This window comes from Porites lutea, chromosome 10, assembly GCF_958299795.1.
Source record: "Porites lutea chromosome 10, jaPorLute2.1, whole genome shotgun sequence".
Lineage (NCBI taxonomy): Eukaryota > Metazoa > Cnidaria > Anthozoa > Scleractinia > Poritidae > Porites > Porites lutea.
The window spans coordinates 27,882,537-27,899,982 of NC_133210.1; the positions used below are offsets into that span (position 1 = coordinate 27,882,537).

Sequence of the window (17,446 nt, forward strand, 5' to 3'; positions counted from 1 at the left end):
CCATAAAAAATTCGCCGTAATACCTCAAGTTCTCCCAAACACCGAGAGCAATAAGAAATGTAATACCACACGGTACACTTGTTTTGTGTTTTGATCATGGCAAATGCCATACAGCTTTTTAAAATCCTATATAAAACATAACGCAAACCTGCTCATAAAGTGCGGTTAAGGTCTCAAGAAAATGAAGTGAATGACAAGGGCGGGGGGGGGGTACTCTCTCAGGTGGGGGGGGGGGTGGTACCCTCTCAGGTATATGCAGCTCCAGCAGGGTATGTCAGATGTGTTTAGCCTTTTAGGCTTTTGTGAAATTGCGAATAGATTTTAGAAAATTTTGGTCTTTAATACGGAATGGTTTACTCTAAAATTAGACGTGTATTGTTAGGAACCCAAGCATTTCTCTTCTCGGGCAGAAGTTGACTGTGATCAATTTGAAGCTCTTCTGCAAAGTGGTAACAAATCAATCAGCCACAGGAAAGCTAAGAAAATGCATCAACGAGCCCATTCTGTAACTGTATGGTAACAAACAGGGCATTAAATTTTGAGTAAGGTCTGGAATACAGTTGAAAAAATCTCATAATTAGCGTGAACTCGTCAATCTGACCTAATCTCCGTTTTCCAGTTACAGGTAAAAAATATTTATTGATTTAGTGATTTAGTGATGATATTTTAGGTTTTGGTTTTGTAGCCTTTTTGCCTCATTTTTGTAATTAAAGGTAATCCGGGGGGGTTCCGGCCCGTCAGGGGGGTGTTCCGGGGTATTCCAGTGTGTCCTAAGGGTGTTCCGGGCCTTTTCCTGGTTTTACATACACCCATTGTACTCTGAGCCTACTAGTTTACCCCATTTTGTATTACAATGTAAAACCGTGTAGTAGTAATTAATTTAGCGAATAAAGTAGACCAAGTATTTTTCGAGACTCCACTGTCCTTTCTATTAAAATGCAACGGTACAAATAACAAACATGTCTGGGAACTTTTTATGCAACATGGTTATTCAAACAGCATTGCAAAAAATCCTTATCCCGTGGGAAAAACATAAAACCTCATCTTTAGCCAATCAGAACAGAGCTTTTCATAGTTATTGTTTCTGAGCCAGTCAGAAAAATGTCCAGATCAGTTTGCTTTTTACTTGTGATCTGAGACTAAATTACTGTATCATGGAAGGATAATAGAAAGAAACATAAGCGGCTAAAGGTCTAAATTATTGTTTATTTACAAAAAAACCCACTCAATTTCTTTTTAAACATGACCATGTTGTCCCCCTTTTAAATACTGCAAAAGTCTTACGTATCCAGCAAAAGGAAAATACAGTTAAAATTTGTACAGATTGTATATGTTGTGGTTCAATTTTATCCTTGGTTTAATTTTTATTTTCCTTTGTTTCAAACTCATTATCATATATTACCATGCCCAAAAACAAAGGAAAATAAAAATTAAACCAAGGATAAAATTGAACCACAACATATACATGACAATTTTCTTGATCCGGATTACTCTCCGATAGAGTTTTCATTATCTAAAAAGTCGTATCGTGTCAATGACAGACTAAAAACGAATTTAACCAAAATAGGTTCAAATGCTGAAGAACAATGAAAACTTGAAGAAAGCTGTCTGAGTTAGATGACGCCAAAATTTAAAAATGTGTCTTTGTTCACTGTAGTAAGTTTACAGAGAGACTGTACGATTCTCCACTATCGAAATTTTTACGTACACTACAGTATTGTGGCTCAAGCTTCAGAGACTTTTTACAGGAACGTCCACCATTTGTTCAGTCAACTGGATCGTCTGAGCTTGTGCTCGGCGGCTCCAAATCAGTTGGAGGTGGTGTCAGCATCGGACGAAAGACAGAATATCCCGGCATGCCCGGTGGGGGCGGAACTGTGACGGGGTATCTCCAGAGGGAGGGGGAGGGGATGTGATCTTGAGCCTGACCTTGAGGGGAGAGGTTTGGACGGACATGGAAGCCAGGATTGGGTCCATGGGCCATAGGAATAAAAGCTTGCACTAACAATGTACTAGCTGTAAAGAAATAAGGTCCGGAAATCAACATGGTGATAGTAATGTACGTGGAAACTTTTCAGACAGAAATGTTGCTTTGCAAAAGACTGGATTTGTTTAATTGAAATAAATTGGCCTGAATCCTAACTGACCATTCTAATCCAGAATACTTCTATGCTTTCAAACGCCATTTAAAACCTGATTCGCTTGTACGTTTTGTGGCTAATTTTGAGAGAATATACCGTCAAATACCCTTATGTAATTATAAAATGATCTACATCGAACAACAAATCCTACAAGCCGAGTAAGCAGGGGTACCCAACGGCAATTTTCGGGAAAATATCTGTTCGGAAGACGATTTGAGATCTAGAATTTTCGGAGCATTTGTTGTAAAATTTCTTGCTTGCCTGCCTCTCCTAGGATTTTCGAACATCTACAAAATGGTATAATTACCCATTTTTAACGGATTTTGACCCTAAAAAAGGCCACCTAGAATTTTCGGGAGCCTTTTCCTGGCTGAAATTTTCGAGAAGGTAAGTTTTTATCCCCATAATTTTCGGATCACTAGACTTTCAGCTAGGAAATCCGAACAGATGAAAAATTTTTAGGGGATAAAAATATGCCTATATCTACCGTTTGAATACTAAAATACGTTCAACAATGCTATGTTAAGTAGTTTTGAACTATATTCTCGTTGGGTGCCCCTGAGTAAGCTTTAGTAAGAATTCCTTTCGGGAGAAAAAACCAACCACGTGTCATTGTTCTATTTCTATGCTCACATAGGAGTTGTAAACTTCGCAATTTTAATTAAGATGTCGTAAGAATCCATACCAGGTGAAGCGGAGGGCGCTGGAACCGCAACAGGAAATGGCGCGTCCTGACAACTGGGGCGAGTGTCTAAGGTAGGACTGCTGCTGGACACTTGCTTTGGTTCTACATGAGGGTCTTCAACCAATTCAGTCTGAACAAATGAAAGTGAGACGAGAACGAGTGATGATACAAACTGACAAAACCTACATCAATTTAATCTTTTAGGCGTCAATCATGAGTGCATGAAACAGATGTTCTGGGTTTTGATTTTGTGGATCACCAACGATTTATAAAGCAATGCTATTTTATTTCAAATGTGCTTGGTGCGATATGACCGTCTAATACGGTCTATTGCAGATGATGAAACATATGTATCAATACAGAGATGAAAGAGCAACTTTGTATGAGAACTTTCTGAACAGGAAATCAACTAATAGTGGGTTAGTTAATTCCTTACAGTTTTTTCGTCATGATGCATGCTTATCTGGAGTTGGCCTAATAAATCACCACCCTCCCTCCCCAAGGGAATGTAACATATACCTCATTTCCACGGTTAAAGGTGTGGTTTATAAGCCGATGTAGTCTAGAATGAGGTATATTAAAATATTTGCAATCTTTGATCAGCGGTATGAAGAACTGGATATTCCGGTTCACAGTTTTTCTTGGATATATAGAGTGGGATCTTAGGTGTTTTTTCTAGACCAGGGCGGCAAATGATCTGGTGAAGACTAAGGGATTCAGGGACAAAGCGGCACATCCCTTCCCCCTTTAAATAATCATAGAACCCCACCCGGGATAAAAAAAACCAGTGTTATTAGACAATATTTAAACTGTCAAACTTCTGTTGATGGTTATGAGGCTTGTAAGCTTATACACCGCAACCTCTCCTTTAATACCTACAGAAGCATGGTATTTCGGACATTTTAGCATCTCGGAATAGACAGCAATAGCTATTCTGTCAGTATGGATTACAGGACCGGTGTCACAGCGTTTTGGGCATCCCCGCGTTTTGGGCATGCCCATTTCTCATATCCCTAGCGTTTTGGGCATCCCCGGTGGGGGATGCCCAAAACGCTGATCGCTTCGACTTTGCCTAAATTATTTCAGACTGGGGAAAAGTCGGGATTGTTAATCACGAATTTACGGCTAAATAGTGTAGATGCATGTTAGAATTATATCGTCTGACACTTTTCGCTGGGTTAATTGCGCAGAAAAAAAAACCCATAGGCAGTAAACGTTGGCTCAAAACATGACGAAACTGAAATTTACAACCGCATAACTGTAAACATCGCTTCGATGTACAACACTTCATTGTTTGCAAAGCTTTCAATTTTATTTAATAGAACTGTTTACAAGTAAGCAATGCCGCAATCGACGGCAGCTGATTCCAAACAGCCAAAAACAAGAATACTAAACAAAGGAATCAAAAGGTAAACATAAATAACACTGCGTTTTGCGTTGTTGAATTCATAGTATTCATGACATTTGAGGCCTGTACAACTTACAGTAACCCCGCAGCGCTACTTTATACAGGAAAGGCTGTCACACAATTACAGAGGCCTCAAATCATCAGAAATAACGGGAGGTGGGGTGACAAAAAAAAAACCAAAAAAACCTGCAGTGCAAGGGAAAGGCATGTCTAGAATAAAATCCTGCAAGCAGTGATAGTCAGGCCAGTAAAACCCCTCTTTGATTTTCCTCAGAGTGTTATCGCGGCCGGCGTGTCCAGAAAAAGGAGGCAGAGTGGCACTCTTCGAAGACCCTCGCTTTATCTTCCTCGGCGATAACAAGTCGTCGAAGCGCTGTGCCATCCTTCTCCTTGGCCACGTAGAACAAGGACTCTAATTTTGAGTCATACTCGAACTTTTTGGCGAATTTTTGAAGAGTCGTTTTGTCTTGCTTTGTGAAGCCTTCCGGGTAAACCTTATTTTTAAGATACTCGAAAAGACTTCCATATTTAGCGGAATCCATCTCTAAAAGGTTTTCGATTTTCCCGCGAAATCCAAAATTGTTTTGGAGGGGATGACCAAAACACTAGGGATATGTGCATCCCGGGAAGGTACCGGGGGATGCCCAAAACGCTGCAGTAATATGAGAAGGGGATGCCCAAAACGCTGTGACACCGGGTCTACCGTGTAGCCGTCAGTTACTAATTTGAATCATTCTATGTCAGCAATTTCATCGACACCACAATGCTATTGTAAAATGTTATCTATTTGTCTTCAGCAATTTGTTCCGCAGACCTCTCCCCCGAGTTGACAGACCGGCAGATGATCTCAGCAAGTTGGGGGTATACGTTCCCTTTTCCTATATAAAGTGGTGTCTGTATCACGATATTATCAAGATCCATGACACTGTTGACAGTGATAATGAGACGGCAGAATGTAAGCGAATTTTGCTATAATTTGACCTGACTTACTTGAAACTCATTACGCGTTATCGCGTGTCGGGTAGTGAAAATTGCAACATTTCTGTCAACAACGGAAAGTATCGTGTCGCAGCCCTGTGATTATCAATACTTCCAAAATAGCGCTCTTAGATACCAACTTTGGCCTTCGTTTTCTCGGCCTCTATTCAACGAAAATGCTTCATTTTTGGAATTTGAGTTCAGGTTGAGAGTACATTTCAAAGAAGCGATTTTATAAGCATAATTATTTTTTGACTTTATAGCAGTTCTAATACCTTATATAAATGAACTGACCATCAGTGACCTACAGGATTCTGTATCTACACACTTGTGTGTGTCTTTCTGGTAGTGAAGGCAAAATTGGCCGACTCCCCAATTAACATGTTCGTTACCAAAAAGAAGCCTTAAAAAGTTCGTTTCAAGCTGTGCGGGGTTTATTTTATCACTGTCTGGAAAGCAAGACTTTTGGAGTCTGCTGTAATTATTACCTCATGAAGAGAGATACGCTCCAACTCAGGCAGAGAGACTTGCAATTCAGTCTGTGGCCCCATTTCCTGTGAAGACAAAGAACTAAGTTCATCTAAAAAAACTATTCAGAACTGGATATTTCTATGTTTGTTTACGTTTCAAGGTATTTTGAACACGGTTTGCTGTTTTGTTATGAGAGTCAGATCATAGGGAGGAGGGAGGGGAGCTCTACAGAGGACAGTTCTGACAGATCTGCTGATTTTCTTGAATATAGTTCTAAGCTTAAATGCTAGGAATGCCGTGTTGTCACTAAAATCGCCACGTATATTTTCAAGAATTACGTAGTACATAAAGCGAACAATGGATATCGTGGCATTATTCGCATCCTTAGAACATTGGATCCTACGTTAACTCATCGCAAACAGGCAGTTTTAAAAAAAGGCTTATGTTAAAATATCAGTCGAAAAAGAGGCCGCGTTTGCTTATGAGGAGTGGTCCATTACAAGAGGCTCGCCTGTTAAGAAAAGCTTTGACTGAGAGAAGTTTGGAGGGGCGTAGCTACCTGTACGCACGGTACGCACGTGCTACCTGAAAAAGTCGTGCACAAAGGAGATATAAAATGAATAACTAGTAAAAAATAAAAAGCTAATTCTAAAAAGAAAGCAAAATATCTAGAGATAATTATTTCAAGAGCACAGTTTGGCTCAATTCATTCATCTCTGGTTGTTTCTTTGATATATATATATATATATATATATATATATATATTTATTATATGGAAACGAGTGTTTGACTGCAAAATATACCACTCATAAAATTCATAAAAACTACATCCGGGACCTGAGTGGTTTATTTTCCATAATCTCACACGTGAGTTTATCGATGACGTAATTTTGGTAATTTCTCTCTATTATTTTATCGATGTCATTTTGTCTATATAATAAAAAGAACATTACATGGCGGCTTGAAGATATAAATTTTGTTTTCTCGTGGCCAAAACAATATTTTACGAACGATCGCAGCGAGTGAGTAAAATCATTTTACCCACTCGCTGCCGTCGTTCGATATGATAATAATATGATATTGTTTTGCCACTCGAAAATAAAATTCGTAACTTCGCGCCACCGTGTAATATCCTCTCTCTATATATATTTTCTAAGACAATGGACTTTTTTTTTATTCTCCACCCAAATGTCGGTTCCAGAGAAACGAAGTAATTCATTAATGGACCGAATCTTCAATAACATATATATCTAAGGAAAAGATGGCAGGCGTTTTGTTTTTCTAAGAACGTGTTCGGATTCCTTACGCACATCGAGAAATCCTGGGAGCAACGACGAAGGCGACGGTGACAGCGACGGCAATGAGAACGTCAAACGAAACAAGCCCAATAAGTAAATGACGTGCAGCGTGCTTTTCTTTACAACCTGTACGAACACGACGTTAAATTTCCTTTTGCGACGTTGTTTGGAGGACTTAAACAAAGGAACAAATTCAATTTCTTCTCTGAGTCCGAACTTGGGTGCGGTCCCCAAGACTCCGTAATGAAGTTCATCAATATTTTCCATTTTAAGAGAGCTTAAATCAAACACGGCTAGTGTAAGGGGTTACTTTGACGGGGACAGCTCTTCTAGCGAGAGGACTCCAGGACTCTGACAAAGTTTTGATACTTTTCTTCCTTTTAATTACTGACGGCAACACAAACTTCTTCAGCTCAGCTTCTTACAACAGCTTATCACTCACTACTAACCATCCAACTTAAAGAAGCGTAACGCAGGTACGTTCAGGCTTGCTGACCGTGAGAGTTACGAACGCTATTCCGAATGACTCTAACGAATTTCCTGTTGTTAACACGAAAGTGGAATAAACAATCCTACAAGAAAACCAATGAAAGCTCGACAGCTAAAGTCACGAGGCTCTACCTTAAACCAAAACAGGAACTCTGATGTAGGTAACAATCAAGGTCAGCAATGCTTCCCAAAACGTACCCACTTAAAAACTGGCAATCAAACTTAATTAAACCCCAAGCTTGATGACACTTCCGTCGACAAACCCATTAAAAAGGTAATAACACTCAAAACCCTGTTAACACATATTGGTTAACCTTGATCTTCAAACCCAAACACAACGAAACCTAAAGCACGAGTGAACGATCAAGAACAAACAGAATTTGTCATCAAAAATCCTTATGATTTTTTTTTTAATAATTTATTTATTAAACATCATTTAACATAACATTACAATAAAGTTTACAATAACAGGGCGGCAAATAAAAAGGAGGCGAAACAGTAAAAAAATAAATAAATAAATAAGTAAATAAACAAGCAAAATAAAGCGAAATACGAAGGTTCAACAGATTAACAACAACAAGCAGAACAAATAGAAAAATGTTTACTAAATTACTATAAATCCAACACTAATCAGAAATGCACAGCGTGATCCACTTATTTCTGTATTTGTTAAGATTTCCGTTTGTTATTGCAATTTCTCTTTCGCACTGGATTTTAATTTCCAGGAGAACAATGAAAACTTCCAGCTCTGGGGTCTCAAAATTGTTTCTAGCTAAGTAAACGTAATATCTAGCAATTAAGAGATAATGGTTAAAAGTATGAAAGCTGTTAGATTCAGGTTTGTATCCATAAAGAACTTCCGTTGGATTGGGATTTATGTTTTGAGCACGTTTACGATTCCACCAATCTATGACTTTTTCCCAAAAACTTTTTACCGCAGGACACTCGTAAAAAATATCACTAATAGTTTCACAAGGAGAAAAAATCCTTATGATAATGATGTCAAAAACAACCACAAAACTACTTCATAACACTAGGGACGTTTTCGTTGCCCTCGCCGGCGTCGTTGCTATAGCGCCCTACATAAGTTGGAGAAATTGTTTACACTACAAAACATTCCGAATTTACCAGGCATCGGATTCCCTTTAGATTTCGGATTCAAAATCAAGAGAGACTTGACCAAACCGGCACCTTTTCAATTCGGATTCACGCACTGCATTTGCTTAAAAACGACAAAACGAACCCAGTAACAAAATCATGCGGATTCCTGACGAATCCTGAAACATACGTAGCCTTATTGTATGATAGATGATTGACGTGCATCAGTCAATGGACTCAAACACGCGACAAAGTATTTCATAAGTTGCTATCAAAATGTCATTTGATGTGCAGAAAAAAACTCTTAGGCTTACAACGTAACCAAATCTTTAATCACGGAAGATTGTTTAGTTTAGTTTTTTCTTTTGGAGGCGGGAGGGGGCAAAGCGATTTGGAGAATTTGTGCGTACCTCTAGGCTACGCCCCTGGTTTGGTATTTTAGAAAAAAGGTAGCATACTAGCAATGGTCGCACATGGAGGCTTGACTGTAATAACATAAATAAAAATTTAAATGAAGATATGATCGTCGCGGTGGTAATTGCAATTTAAGCAATTGCAAATGAAGTTTCGACATTTTTTTCGGGTTAATATGGAAGTGCTTAAATTGCAATTACCACTGCGACGATCATATCTTCATTTACATTGGTATTTTCCGCAGTTCACATCATCATTCTAAATAACATAAATGTTTGTTTGCTCTTGATCTAATTGTAGAGAATCAACGGCGAACGGTCGACACGTCGTTTTAAATTTTGATTGTAAAGCAAAATCCTGCTCAAACCATTAAACGTATTTTTTTCCCAAAGAAATTCAACTGGTAAAACACCTGGCCCCAGTTGTTCAAAAGGTGGATAGCGCTATCCACTGTATAAATCTCTTTCCACTGGATAACGCAACTGGTTTCCGCAATACTTATCCACTGGATAGTGATTTATCCAGTGGATAGCGCTATTTAGCTTTTAAACAACTGAGACCTGTTTTTGATTCAGTTTCTGTGATTTAGAAAATGGCTGTTCATATTCGATTCCATCCCCATCCTGCCACAAATGACACACTCACACACACCATCTACTCTCTTAGAGTAACTTTTTTGATATACTATTTTTGGCAGAACGCTTTTGAATGGAGATACCTTTTTCTTCCTCTACAAAATTTGAGTACCCACCTGTTCTTGAGGGTCGCGTGATTCACCAAACGATCTTGCATCTCCTGGTTTGAGGTTTCCTTTTTTATCCTGCTAAAAAAGACACACTGATCCATTATTTCAGGGTTTTCTTTCCTTCCAATGAGTGTTTCCCGGCTAACAGAGGCCTCTTTTCCTCCCGCCCGATGAATACCAGGGAAGAGAGACCTCCGCTAGCAGGGAACTCGCCCGTCGAATACCAGGGAAAAGAGACCTCCGCTAGCAGGGAAAACACACATTGGAAGAAAAGAAAACTTTGAAATAATGCTTCAGTTCTATTTAAAATGACTTTACGTACTAATATACCTCGACTATAAGTGTCTGCGTCTTTGGCTTTCGATGCCGGCCAGGATGGAAACGGATTGCAGCTTGAAAAAACTGGGCCAAATTTTTCAAGTGGAACTCCCGTGATTAAACATTACATAAACAATCATTTTTATGCTTCGTGATTTCCGACTGCCGTTTAAGACATTTTAGAGATGGCATCTGCCACAAATCTTGTATGATTGGTTATTACGTTCAGATTTCCTTCGGTTTAGCAAAGTATAATAGTCATTGTATTAGTCTTAGTATTAGTCTTTTTGTATTAGTATTAGTCGTTTTGGTTAGCCTTTTCCAGGCATTCAGATAGTGGGGAGTGGAGCAAAATGAAAAGCGAAGGGCAGTTTTCGTCTTAACCGACTCCGGTTCTCTTTAGGCTGTTTTGAGCGTGTTTAATTATCTCTGACGGAAAGAAAAATTGAACTGTTCACACAAATACTGAAAGTCTTACTAAACATTAAATAAATAAACTTTCACAAAAACGTTCAGTGATGTCTAACCTGCTCCTGTTCATGCAATGATTTAGGTGATGAATTAGGAAAGAGATGAGGGTAAAACAATCTCCAGGAGTCCTCTGATGGCCATTCACGTTCAGGTATTGGGTTCCCTTTATCATCCTGCAAAACAAAATACAAAACAATACTCAAAACCAGCCATCTCCTTTTAGTAAAGTGTGGACGTATGCACATTTCAAAACCTTCACTTTAAGTACAATGCAAGAGAGGATAAAGGGGACCGAGAAGGCATCCCTCATACACACCCTATTCCATAGGTAGTTCGTCTCGAGTTATTTTTAGAATCGGGATAAAGTTACCTCGCGCGCTGCGTTGATGTTTCGTGGAGGTTTCGCATGACTAAACGCCGTGCAAAACATGTCGGGCGATGAAAAGGCAATGAGCATTTCTGAATATTGAAGCGAAATGAGTCGGCGCTCACCTGGGAAAAGGGAATCGCTGGACTCTTTGACAACCCGTGAAATCGGTTTTAACTCGAAGTTGTCGTAACCTCAGTGCTTTAATAAAATGAGAAATTTCGCCGGTCTATTGAAACCGGTCGTTTGTACAATAAAGCAAGTAGGACGCCAAGTGTTATTTTTGTTGAATAATAAAGACTAATAAAAGAATAAATATCAAACCAGAAATTGCTCTCTTCAAACTGTAAATTATAAATGATCCTGAGAGAATATTCAGTGTGTTAAGGATTTCCCTGCTGTACTGTTAGCTCTATACAAGAGAGGAAGGGCGATTCTTTTTTAATTTCCATTTCGCTGACATCGCTTTAGTAGAAATCTTTCTTTAGTCGTTTTCGTCGACAAAACGAATAGCAATATCGCTCGCCGCCTCTTCCGCCATTTTTTTCAGCGTCAATTCGTGAAGGACGCGTGGCTCTGAGCGTGGGTCATCCACGCGGAACACATTCGCGCTATGTGATTGGCTGTTGTGTAATCCCCTTTGGGATCTGTGGTCTTAAAAATAACTCGAGACGAATTACCTATGGAATAGGGTGTGTATGGTGGATGCCTTCTCTGTCCCCTTTATCCTCTCTTGGTACAATGCTATTACAGTGACCAACGAAAGACAAGTGTTTATATGACAACAACTTTGACAAGATGTACTCAGTTCAAAACAAGCCTCGCGTGCCGAAAGCAAAGATCAACAGTCAAAACTTGGCCTAATAAAAAGTAAAGTGTATAGACAAAAACCAGCCTGGAACTGTGTTCTGCTAAAGGTGCGAACTTATTATAAGGTAGGAAACCCTTAGTAAATGGACTTATTGAAAAATCTGTCAACTTGACCAACCAACCAGATCGCTTTATCGCGAAGAAATTGACCTGATCTGTTTTTAGATTCATACACAATTTCGGCTGATTCCAATTTATCCTCGGCCCAACCGTGCGCATACAAAAAAGGAATTCTTTTCGGTCTGGTTCGAACAAAATGTCAATAGGTGACATCAGCGCGGTTTTTTGATAAATAGCTTAAAAGCGTCTTCTTTTTCAAGAGAACAAATATAAATTGCTTTTGGCTACCATGTTCTAGGCGTTCAGATAGTGAGGAGTGGCGTTAAATGATAAGATGAGCGTATATGAAAAACAAAGCGGAAGAAAGGGAGAGAGGCTCCCTGAATACATTATAAAATTCCTCGCTGTTTTCTTTCCTCGGTTCTCCAGACTTGCTAAACGCCTCAAACAGGCTACTTGTGGTCTACAACTATGTCTGAGTGCATCCCAAGAGAGAATTGACAGCCACAACCTGCAGTTTATTCCTAACAGAAACGGCGATCCGTGGGCCATCGATGATAATTTCGGAAATATAATCATTCACTTCAAAATAATCAACGAATAAGATCTCTCTAATAAAAATTTGACCTGCTGTGAAAATGAACTGAAAAATCCCTAAACCAAGAAAAATGCTTTTTGCCCTATAAATCACGGTTAAAAATTTTACGAGCGCAAGGTTTATGTGTAAACAACAACTGACAAACTATTTTTAAGCGTCTTTCCGGTTATTTGCTGACAGGGGTGTAGCCAGCCCAAAGACCTGTAAGACGGGGCTACAAATTTTTGGTTTGATCACTCTACTGCTTGTAACAAATTATACGTTGTTGGGATGAGGTAAAAGCTTAAGAGCTCAAAGTGTTGGTGAGGTCAGTGCGTACTAGTCATGCGTGCAATTTTCAGGATACGTGAAAATGAAAGTCAGCCCAGCCTACAACTAGTAGAAAAACTGGCTACGCCCCTGGCTGAGATAAATTTTCCCCTTGTATAAAAGCGAAGACCAGTCTGACTTGTTGGCGGGATTGGTAAGAAAAACATCCTTTTTATCACGGCGCACGTACAAGAAACTGGCATGCAAAATAGTAGAATCAAAATCAAAATAAGCAAATCCTTTTTCTTCTCTTTTCAAAACATTCTGCCTTACGAAACTTGCAGATCACAGTGTATTTTTTTGCGGGCGGGAATTTTTTACGTAATAAAACGAAAGGCGGGAAAATGCCACCACGTGACAAATCATCCGAGGTGGATTTAATCAATCAGCTGTCGCCACGTCACTAGGCTTTGAATGACATCGTTTGTTGTTTTTGTAGTTTGTTCAGTTCGCTCTTCAACGGCAAACTGTTCAGGATGAACGCAAAATTGAATAAGAAAACATCAAGGAAATGTTACATAAGACAGGGATTCATCTCTTTTTACTCACAGGAATATGCTAAGGAGTTGTTTGAAGCTTAAGGTGACTCGACCCAGTTTTTTTGGGGGGGTATCATCCTACTTTGAAGCTCTCTGGTTTCCCCACCTTTACTTTGATTGTAAGTCTAACATATAGCATGGATAACATATAGATCAATCTACAATATAGCATAGAATTTTTGGCGATCGGAGTAAATGTCACGTGGTTATGGTGCAACGCCTCTTTAGGGTCTGAGTCGAAATTCTGCTGTTGCCGGCATTTTTTCGTGAAAATCTCTCGGCTACATATAGTACGCATTTAGTGCCTTGCGTTGGACAGAGTTTCACCAAAATCGCAAAGACCCAATTCGAGAAATTCAGCGGTTTGCAAATTTAGGTTATAATTTGTGTGAAAATGATAAGCAAACTTTAGATGATTACATCTAATAAACAATGAGATTTATCCCTTTTGGGGGGATCTTTATAACAGATGGGTCCTTGCAAGTCAGCAAAACGCTTTGGGGCCTTGTGAATGCGCGCGATTTCGAGCAATTCAAACATGTAGGAATTAGAGTTTTAGCTAATTGTTGATGTTTTTCAGCGTTTATAAAGAGTCCTTCTCAAGAAAAAAGCATTTTCTTAACAATTCGTAGTTTTTTTTCCTTCAAAGTTTTTCAGGGCCATAACTGATTAATTAACTACCCGGATTCTGAATTTCATGGTCATTGAAAAACCGTGACATCATCTTCTATAAGCCCAAACTTGAGTAAACATTTAAGATTTTTAGCGGTTTGGCTGAGTTGGAGCTTTGGGAGTTTCTACTGTTTCAAGTCTGTCATGATACAGCATTCTTGTTCAGCACGCGTGCGATGACCGCGCTTGGCTAGTGCTTGTGCTTTTGTTTTGCTGGAAGTTCTTGTTTTCACCCAATTAATATCATCTTATGGCTGCTTGGAGATACAAAATCTCTCTTCTTGTGCTCAGCTCCATGTTTTAATATCAGCCGAATTTACACGTTCTTAACGTTCTCAGTTAAAACATTTTATGGAGTTAGTTTATTCAGTTGAAAGAAATGAATTTGAAAGAGGTGATTCTTTGAATCTGCTGAACTTTGTGATTTGTTTTCAAAAGCAAATCTCGTGTTTTGTCGAGTATAAAAATAAAAAAGGAAAGGAAAATGGCGAAAGGCAAGAGCTGAGTAGAAATAAACTGTAAACAAAGAATAAAGAAACAAATTGCGATAAAAATTGGAAAACTTACGTGGTAGTACGAGGATAGTGAAGTGATGTTGCCGTGCTGCTGTACCGCTGATGACAAATCCATCACCTGCTGCGGAGTCATCTTCACATCCCAAAGGTCCAGTTCCTCCAGGTGAGGAGCGCAGCTGAGATGTTTAATCAAGCAGTCTACTCCTGCACCCAGAAGAGGATTCCATGACATGTTGAGCCATTCCAAGTTTGGAAGATCTTGTGTTATAAATAAACTGTTGATGAACTCCACAGCAGGTGATGATGTTACATTGATACTACCGAGTGCTAAGTGCTTCAGTTTGTGTGTTGTTGGGATGCTCCTCATCAGAGAAGCTGTTAACTCAGCATCGTACAATTCATCGGATTCACCCCAAACATGTATCCAGTGTGGAGCGGTGATAAACGGCATCATCACAATCATCTGTTCCACTTCTGACCTGTTCACAACATAAGCTACAATCTCTCGAACCCTGGAGAGACCATGACGCTTTAAACAACAGCTGCTGCTCTCTTCACTTGACTCGCCACCATTCATGTTTGTCTTCTTTGTTGTCTCTTCTAAACTAACTAACGTCTTTACCATATCAAAAGGAAAATGAATGACATCCACAACGAATCTATTTACAATTTTAGTAAAATAAAGGTGAGTGTTATTTTCTTCTTTCATTAAAAAAAACTCGTGTACTCTACGCCATGGAAATGCATTCAAAAACTCTGATGCTTTCTGTTCTCCTGTTCTACTAACTATAACAGCGTTTAATTTCTGCGTTAAAGTTATTAAATTATTATAACTTTGCTCTGTATACTGGCCGCTTTCAGAGAAAAATATGTACATAAGTGAAGCGGTAGTTTTAACAAAATTTTCCTTTGCTACAATATTCAGCTGCTCAGAATTCATTAAAAAAACACCTCCTAGATTAGAAAGAAAAGTGGGGAAAAGTTCTGTTCTCGTATCTGCTGAGCAACAGAAGAATAACTGTGTACATAGAGTTAGAAGTTTTTCTTGTTCATTAGACAAATCTTCGAGTGACGGTGCTTCGTTGTCGAACGTGTACTCCGTCAGTCGGTCTTTCTTTGCCACCATTCCCAGATGAATGAAGACCTCGCGCGCGGCTTCTCCTGACATCTCGCAAACAAATTTAAACACCTCATACACCTTGAAAATCTTTTCAGTTGAGTCAACTTTAAAGAGGGACTTGCTTTTACTTTCTTGAGATAACAGTTTCTTTTTAAGAAATAAAGAAGCCAAAAAATCCTGCATGGATTTGTGAATGAAGTGCACAGCTTTGCACGGGTTCAGAGCGGACATGTTTAGCAGCTGAAACAACCCGGCCTCGATCAGTTTCTCAGTCGAAACGTTATCCGACAGTTTACTGTGAGGAAAATAAAGTAAATCTTGTAGAAGTGCGTCAAAGGCTAGTTCTCCTACTTTACAGAGTTCTTGTTTGTGGTCGTCAACTTTTTCCGCCGCCTTTTCTTGTTTTTCTGACATATGATTAAACATAGTCTGTATGAACTGGTCATAAATCATCACCCGTGATGAAGGTAGTCCTCCACAATCCTTTTCTTTCCAAACCAACGTGAGCATCAAAAGTACAATAGGTATTTTTGCTATATCCTCCAGGTCTTGTTGCTCCAAGTATTGAAAAAACTCTTCAACATCTTGATCATCCTTCAAGAATCTACGAGCGAACTCTTCTTGTCGCTCACGGTCAAAACCGTCGATCTCAAATTGAGCATCGCTGGAACTTTTCAATCCCTCTCCTTTCATGTCTCTAGATGTTATAATTACACAACAATCCCTCAACTGCTTTTTCTCCCAGATTTTAAGAACAGGTGATTGCCTTTCTGCGCTGTGTACGTATTCATCGTAGCCGTCCAAAATAAGCAACACGTTTTCTTGGTGACGACGAACGTAGTCGTACAGGTTGTCAGTGGAAACTGGGCCATCACTCGCAAGAAGATTAGCAGCGCTTAGAATGGCTGGGACATCGTTGAGGTTACAAACATCGCGTAATTTGACCAAAAGTACGAGATCAAATCTTCCTAACTTTCCTTTACATCTGTGCTGGGACCAGTCGAATGCAGCTTTCTGCGTAAAAACGGTCTTGCCGATACCTGGTCGTCCGTGGACCAAAATGCGCTTGGTTGTATGATGAAGTCTTCTGCCGTCAAAAATGTCCGTGTAGTGTTGAAGTTTCTTCTGTGTTACTCCGCTGGGATCTTTCTCATCCATAAGCAAAGACAACTGGGTGTAAACTTTGTCAATGTCAACGGCAGAGCTTTGGTCCCACGGAACGATTTTGACTTTGTTGTTGGTTTCATAAATTGATCGCAGCTGTTTCTGGCACTCCTCGAGGCTGCAGAGAGAATCTGTTAAAGAAAATTTTACGTTCCTTTTTGTTAAAAAATCGTTCGTTTATAACTTGATATCTTAATAGGTGAGGAAAGTTAAAGGGAGGTAGTTGACGCACAAAATATAGGCCCTAACTTATATAAACTGATCAGATCACCAAATATAAATAAAATTTCCATATTTTAAAACAAATTACCCTCAACTCATGATACACCAACAGAAATGTACGTAACAGTGCATGTAGATATCAGGGTTCTAAAACACCAGAATATAGTGTAGGAATATAAATACTGTGGTCAAACGTAGAAGGAATGATCTTTTTTAATTTAGTTTCATTTATTAATTCATTTATCTATTCAATTTTCTTCTTTATCACCTGCTTACACACTGACTTTAATTGGATGGGGAGATAACTAGAAAATCTAACAGTTTATTTAGCTTCCCAGCTCGCACTTATTATTTCTCTTACATTATAAAGTTATAATCTAGCACAAATTTCAGTTATGTAACGATAAAAATGTAATTTCACCGTGAGCTAAATAAAGAATCATTAATTGTTACAATTACAATTATGGATATGGCGGGATGGGCAGCCTTGGCCT

The 17,446-nt window shown here is 39.1% G+C and overlaps 2 protein-coding genes across 2 annotated transcripts in view; both read right to left on the reverse strand.

Moving 5' to 3' along the window:
• Window positions 1-17,446, reverse strand: part of LOC140949512 (uncharacterized) — a 188,174-nt gene that overhangs the window by 73,510 nt on the left and 97,218 nt on the right. The window lies entirely within an intron of this gene.
• Window positions 931-16,862, reverse strand: LOC140950479 (uncharacterized). Its single transcript, XM_073399715.1, has 6 exons — window positions 14,499-16,862; window positions 10,573-10,689; window positions 9,734-9,805; window positions 5,701-5,766; window positions 2,827-2,956; window positions 931-2,016 (listed from the first exon to the last, which is right to left on the reverse strand). The coding sequence occupies exons 1-6, from the start codon at window positions 16,722-16,724 to the stop codon at window positions 1,766-1,768; spliced, it is 2,862 nt and encodes a 953-aa protein (XP_073255816.1). The 5' UTR covers window positions 16,725-16,862; the 3' UTR covers window positions 931-1,765.

What these genes read in the sequence shown, in the direction of transcription:
- LOC140950479 (XM_073399715.1), bottom strand. Translation starts at nt 16,724, where the DNA reads ATGGATGAGAAAGATCCCAGCGGAGTAACACAGAAGAAACTTCAACAC. An exon ending in CACTATCCTCGTACTACCAC is followed by an intron (nt 10,690 to 14,498) that starts GTAAGTTTTCCA and finishes TTTGTTTTGCAG; the next exon opens with GATGATAAAGGGAACCCAAT. An exon ending in CATTGCATGAACAGGAGCAG is followed by an intron (nt 9,806 to 10,572) that starts GTTAGACATCAC and finishes TGTCTTTTTTAG; the next exon opens with CAGGATAAAAAAGGAAACCT.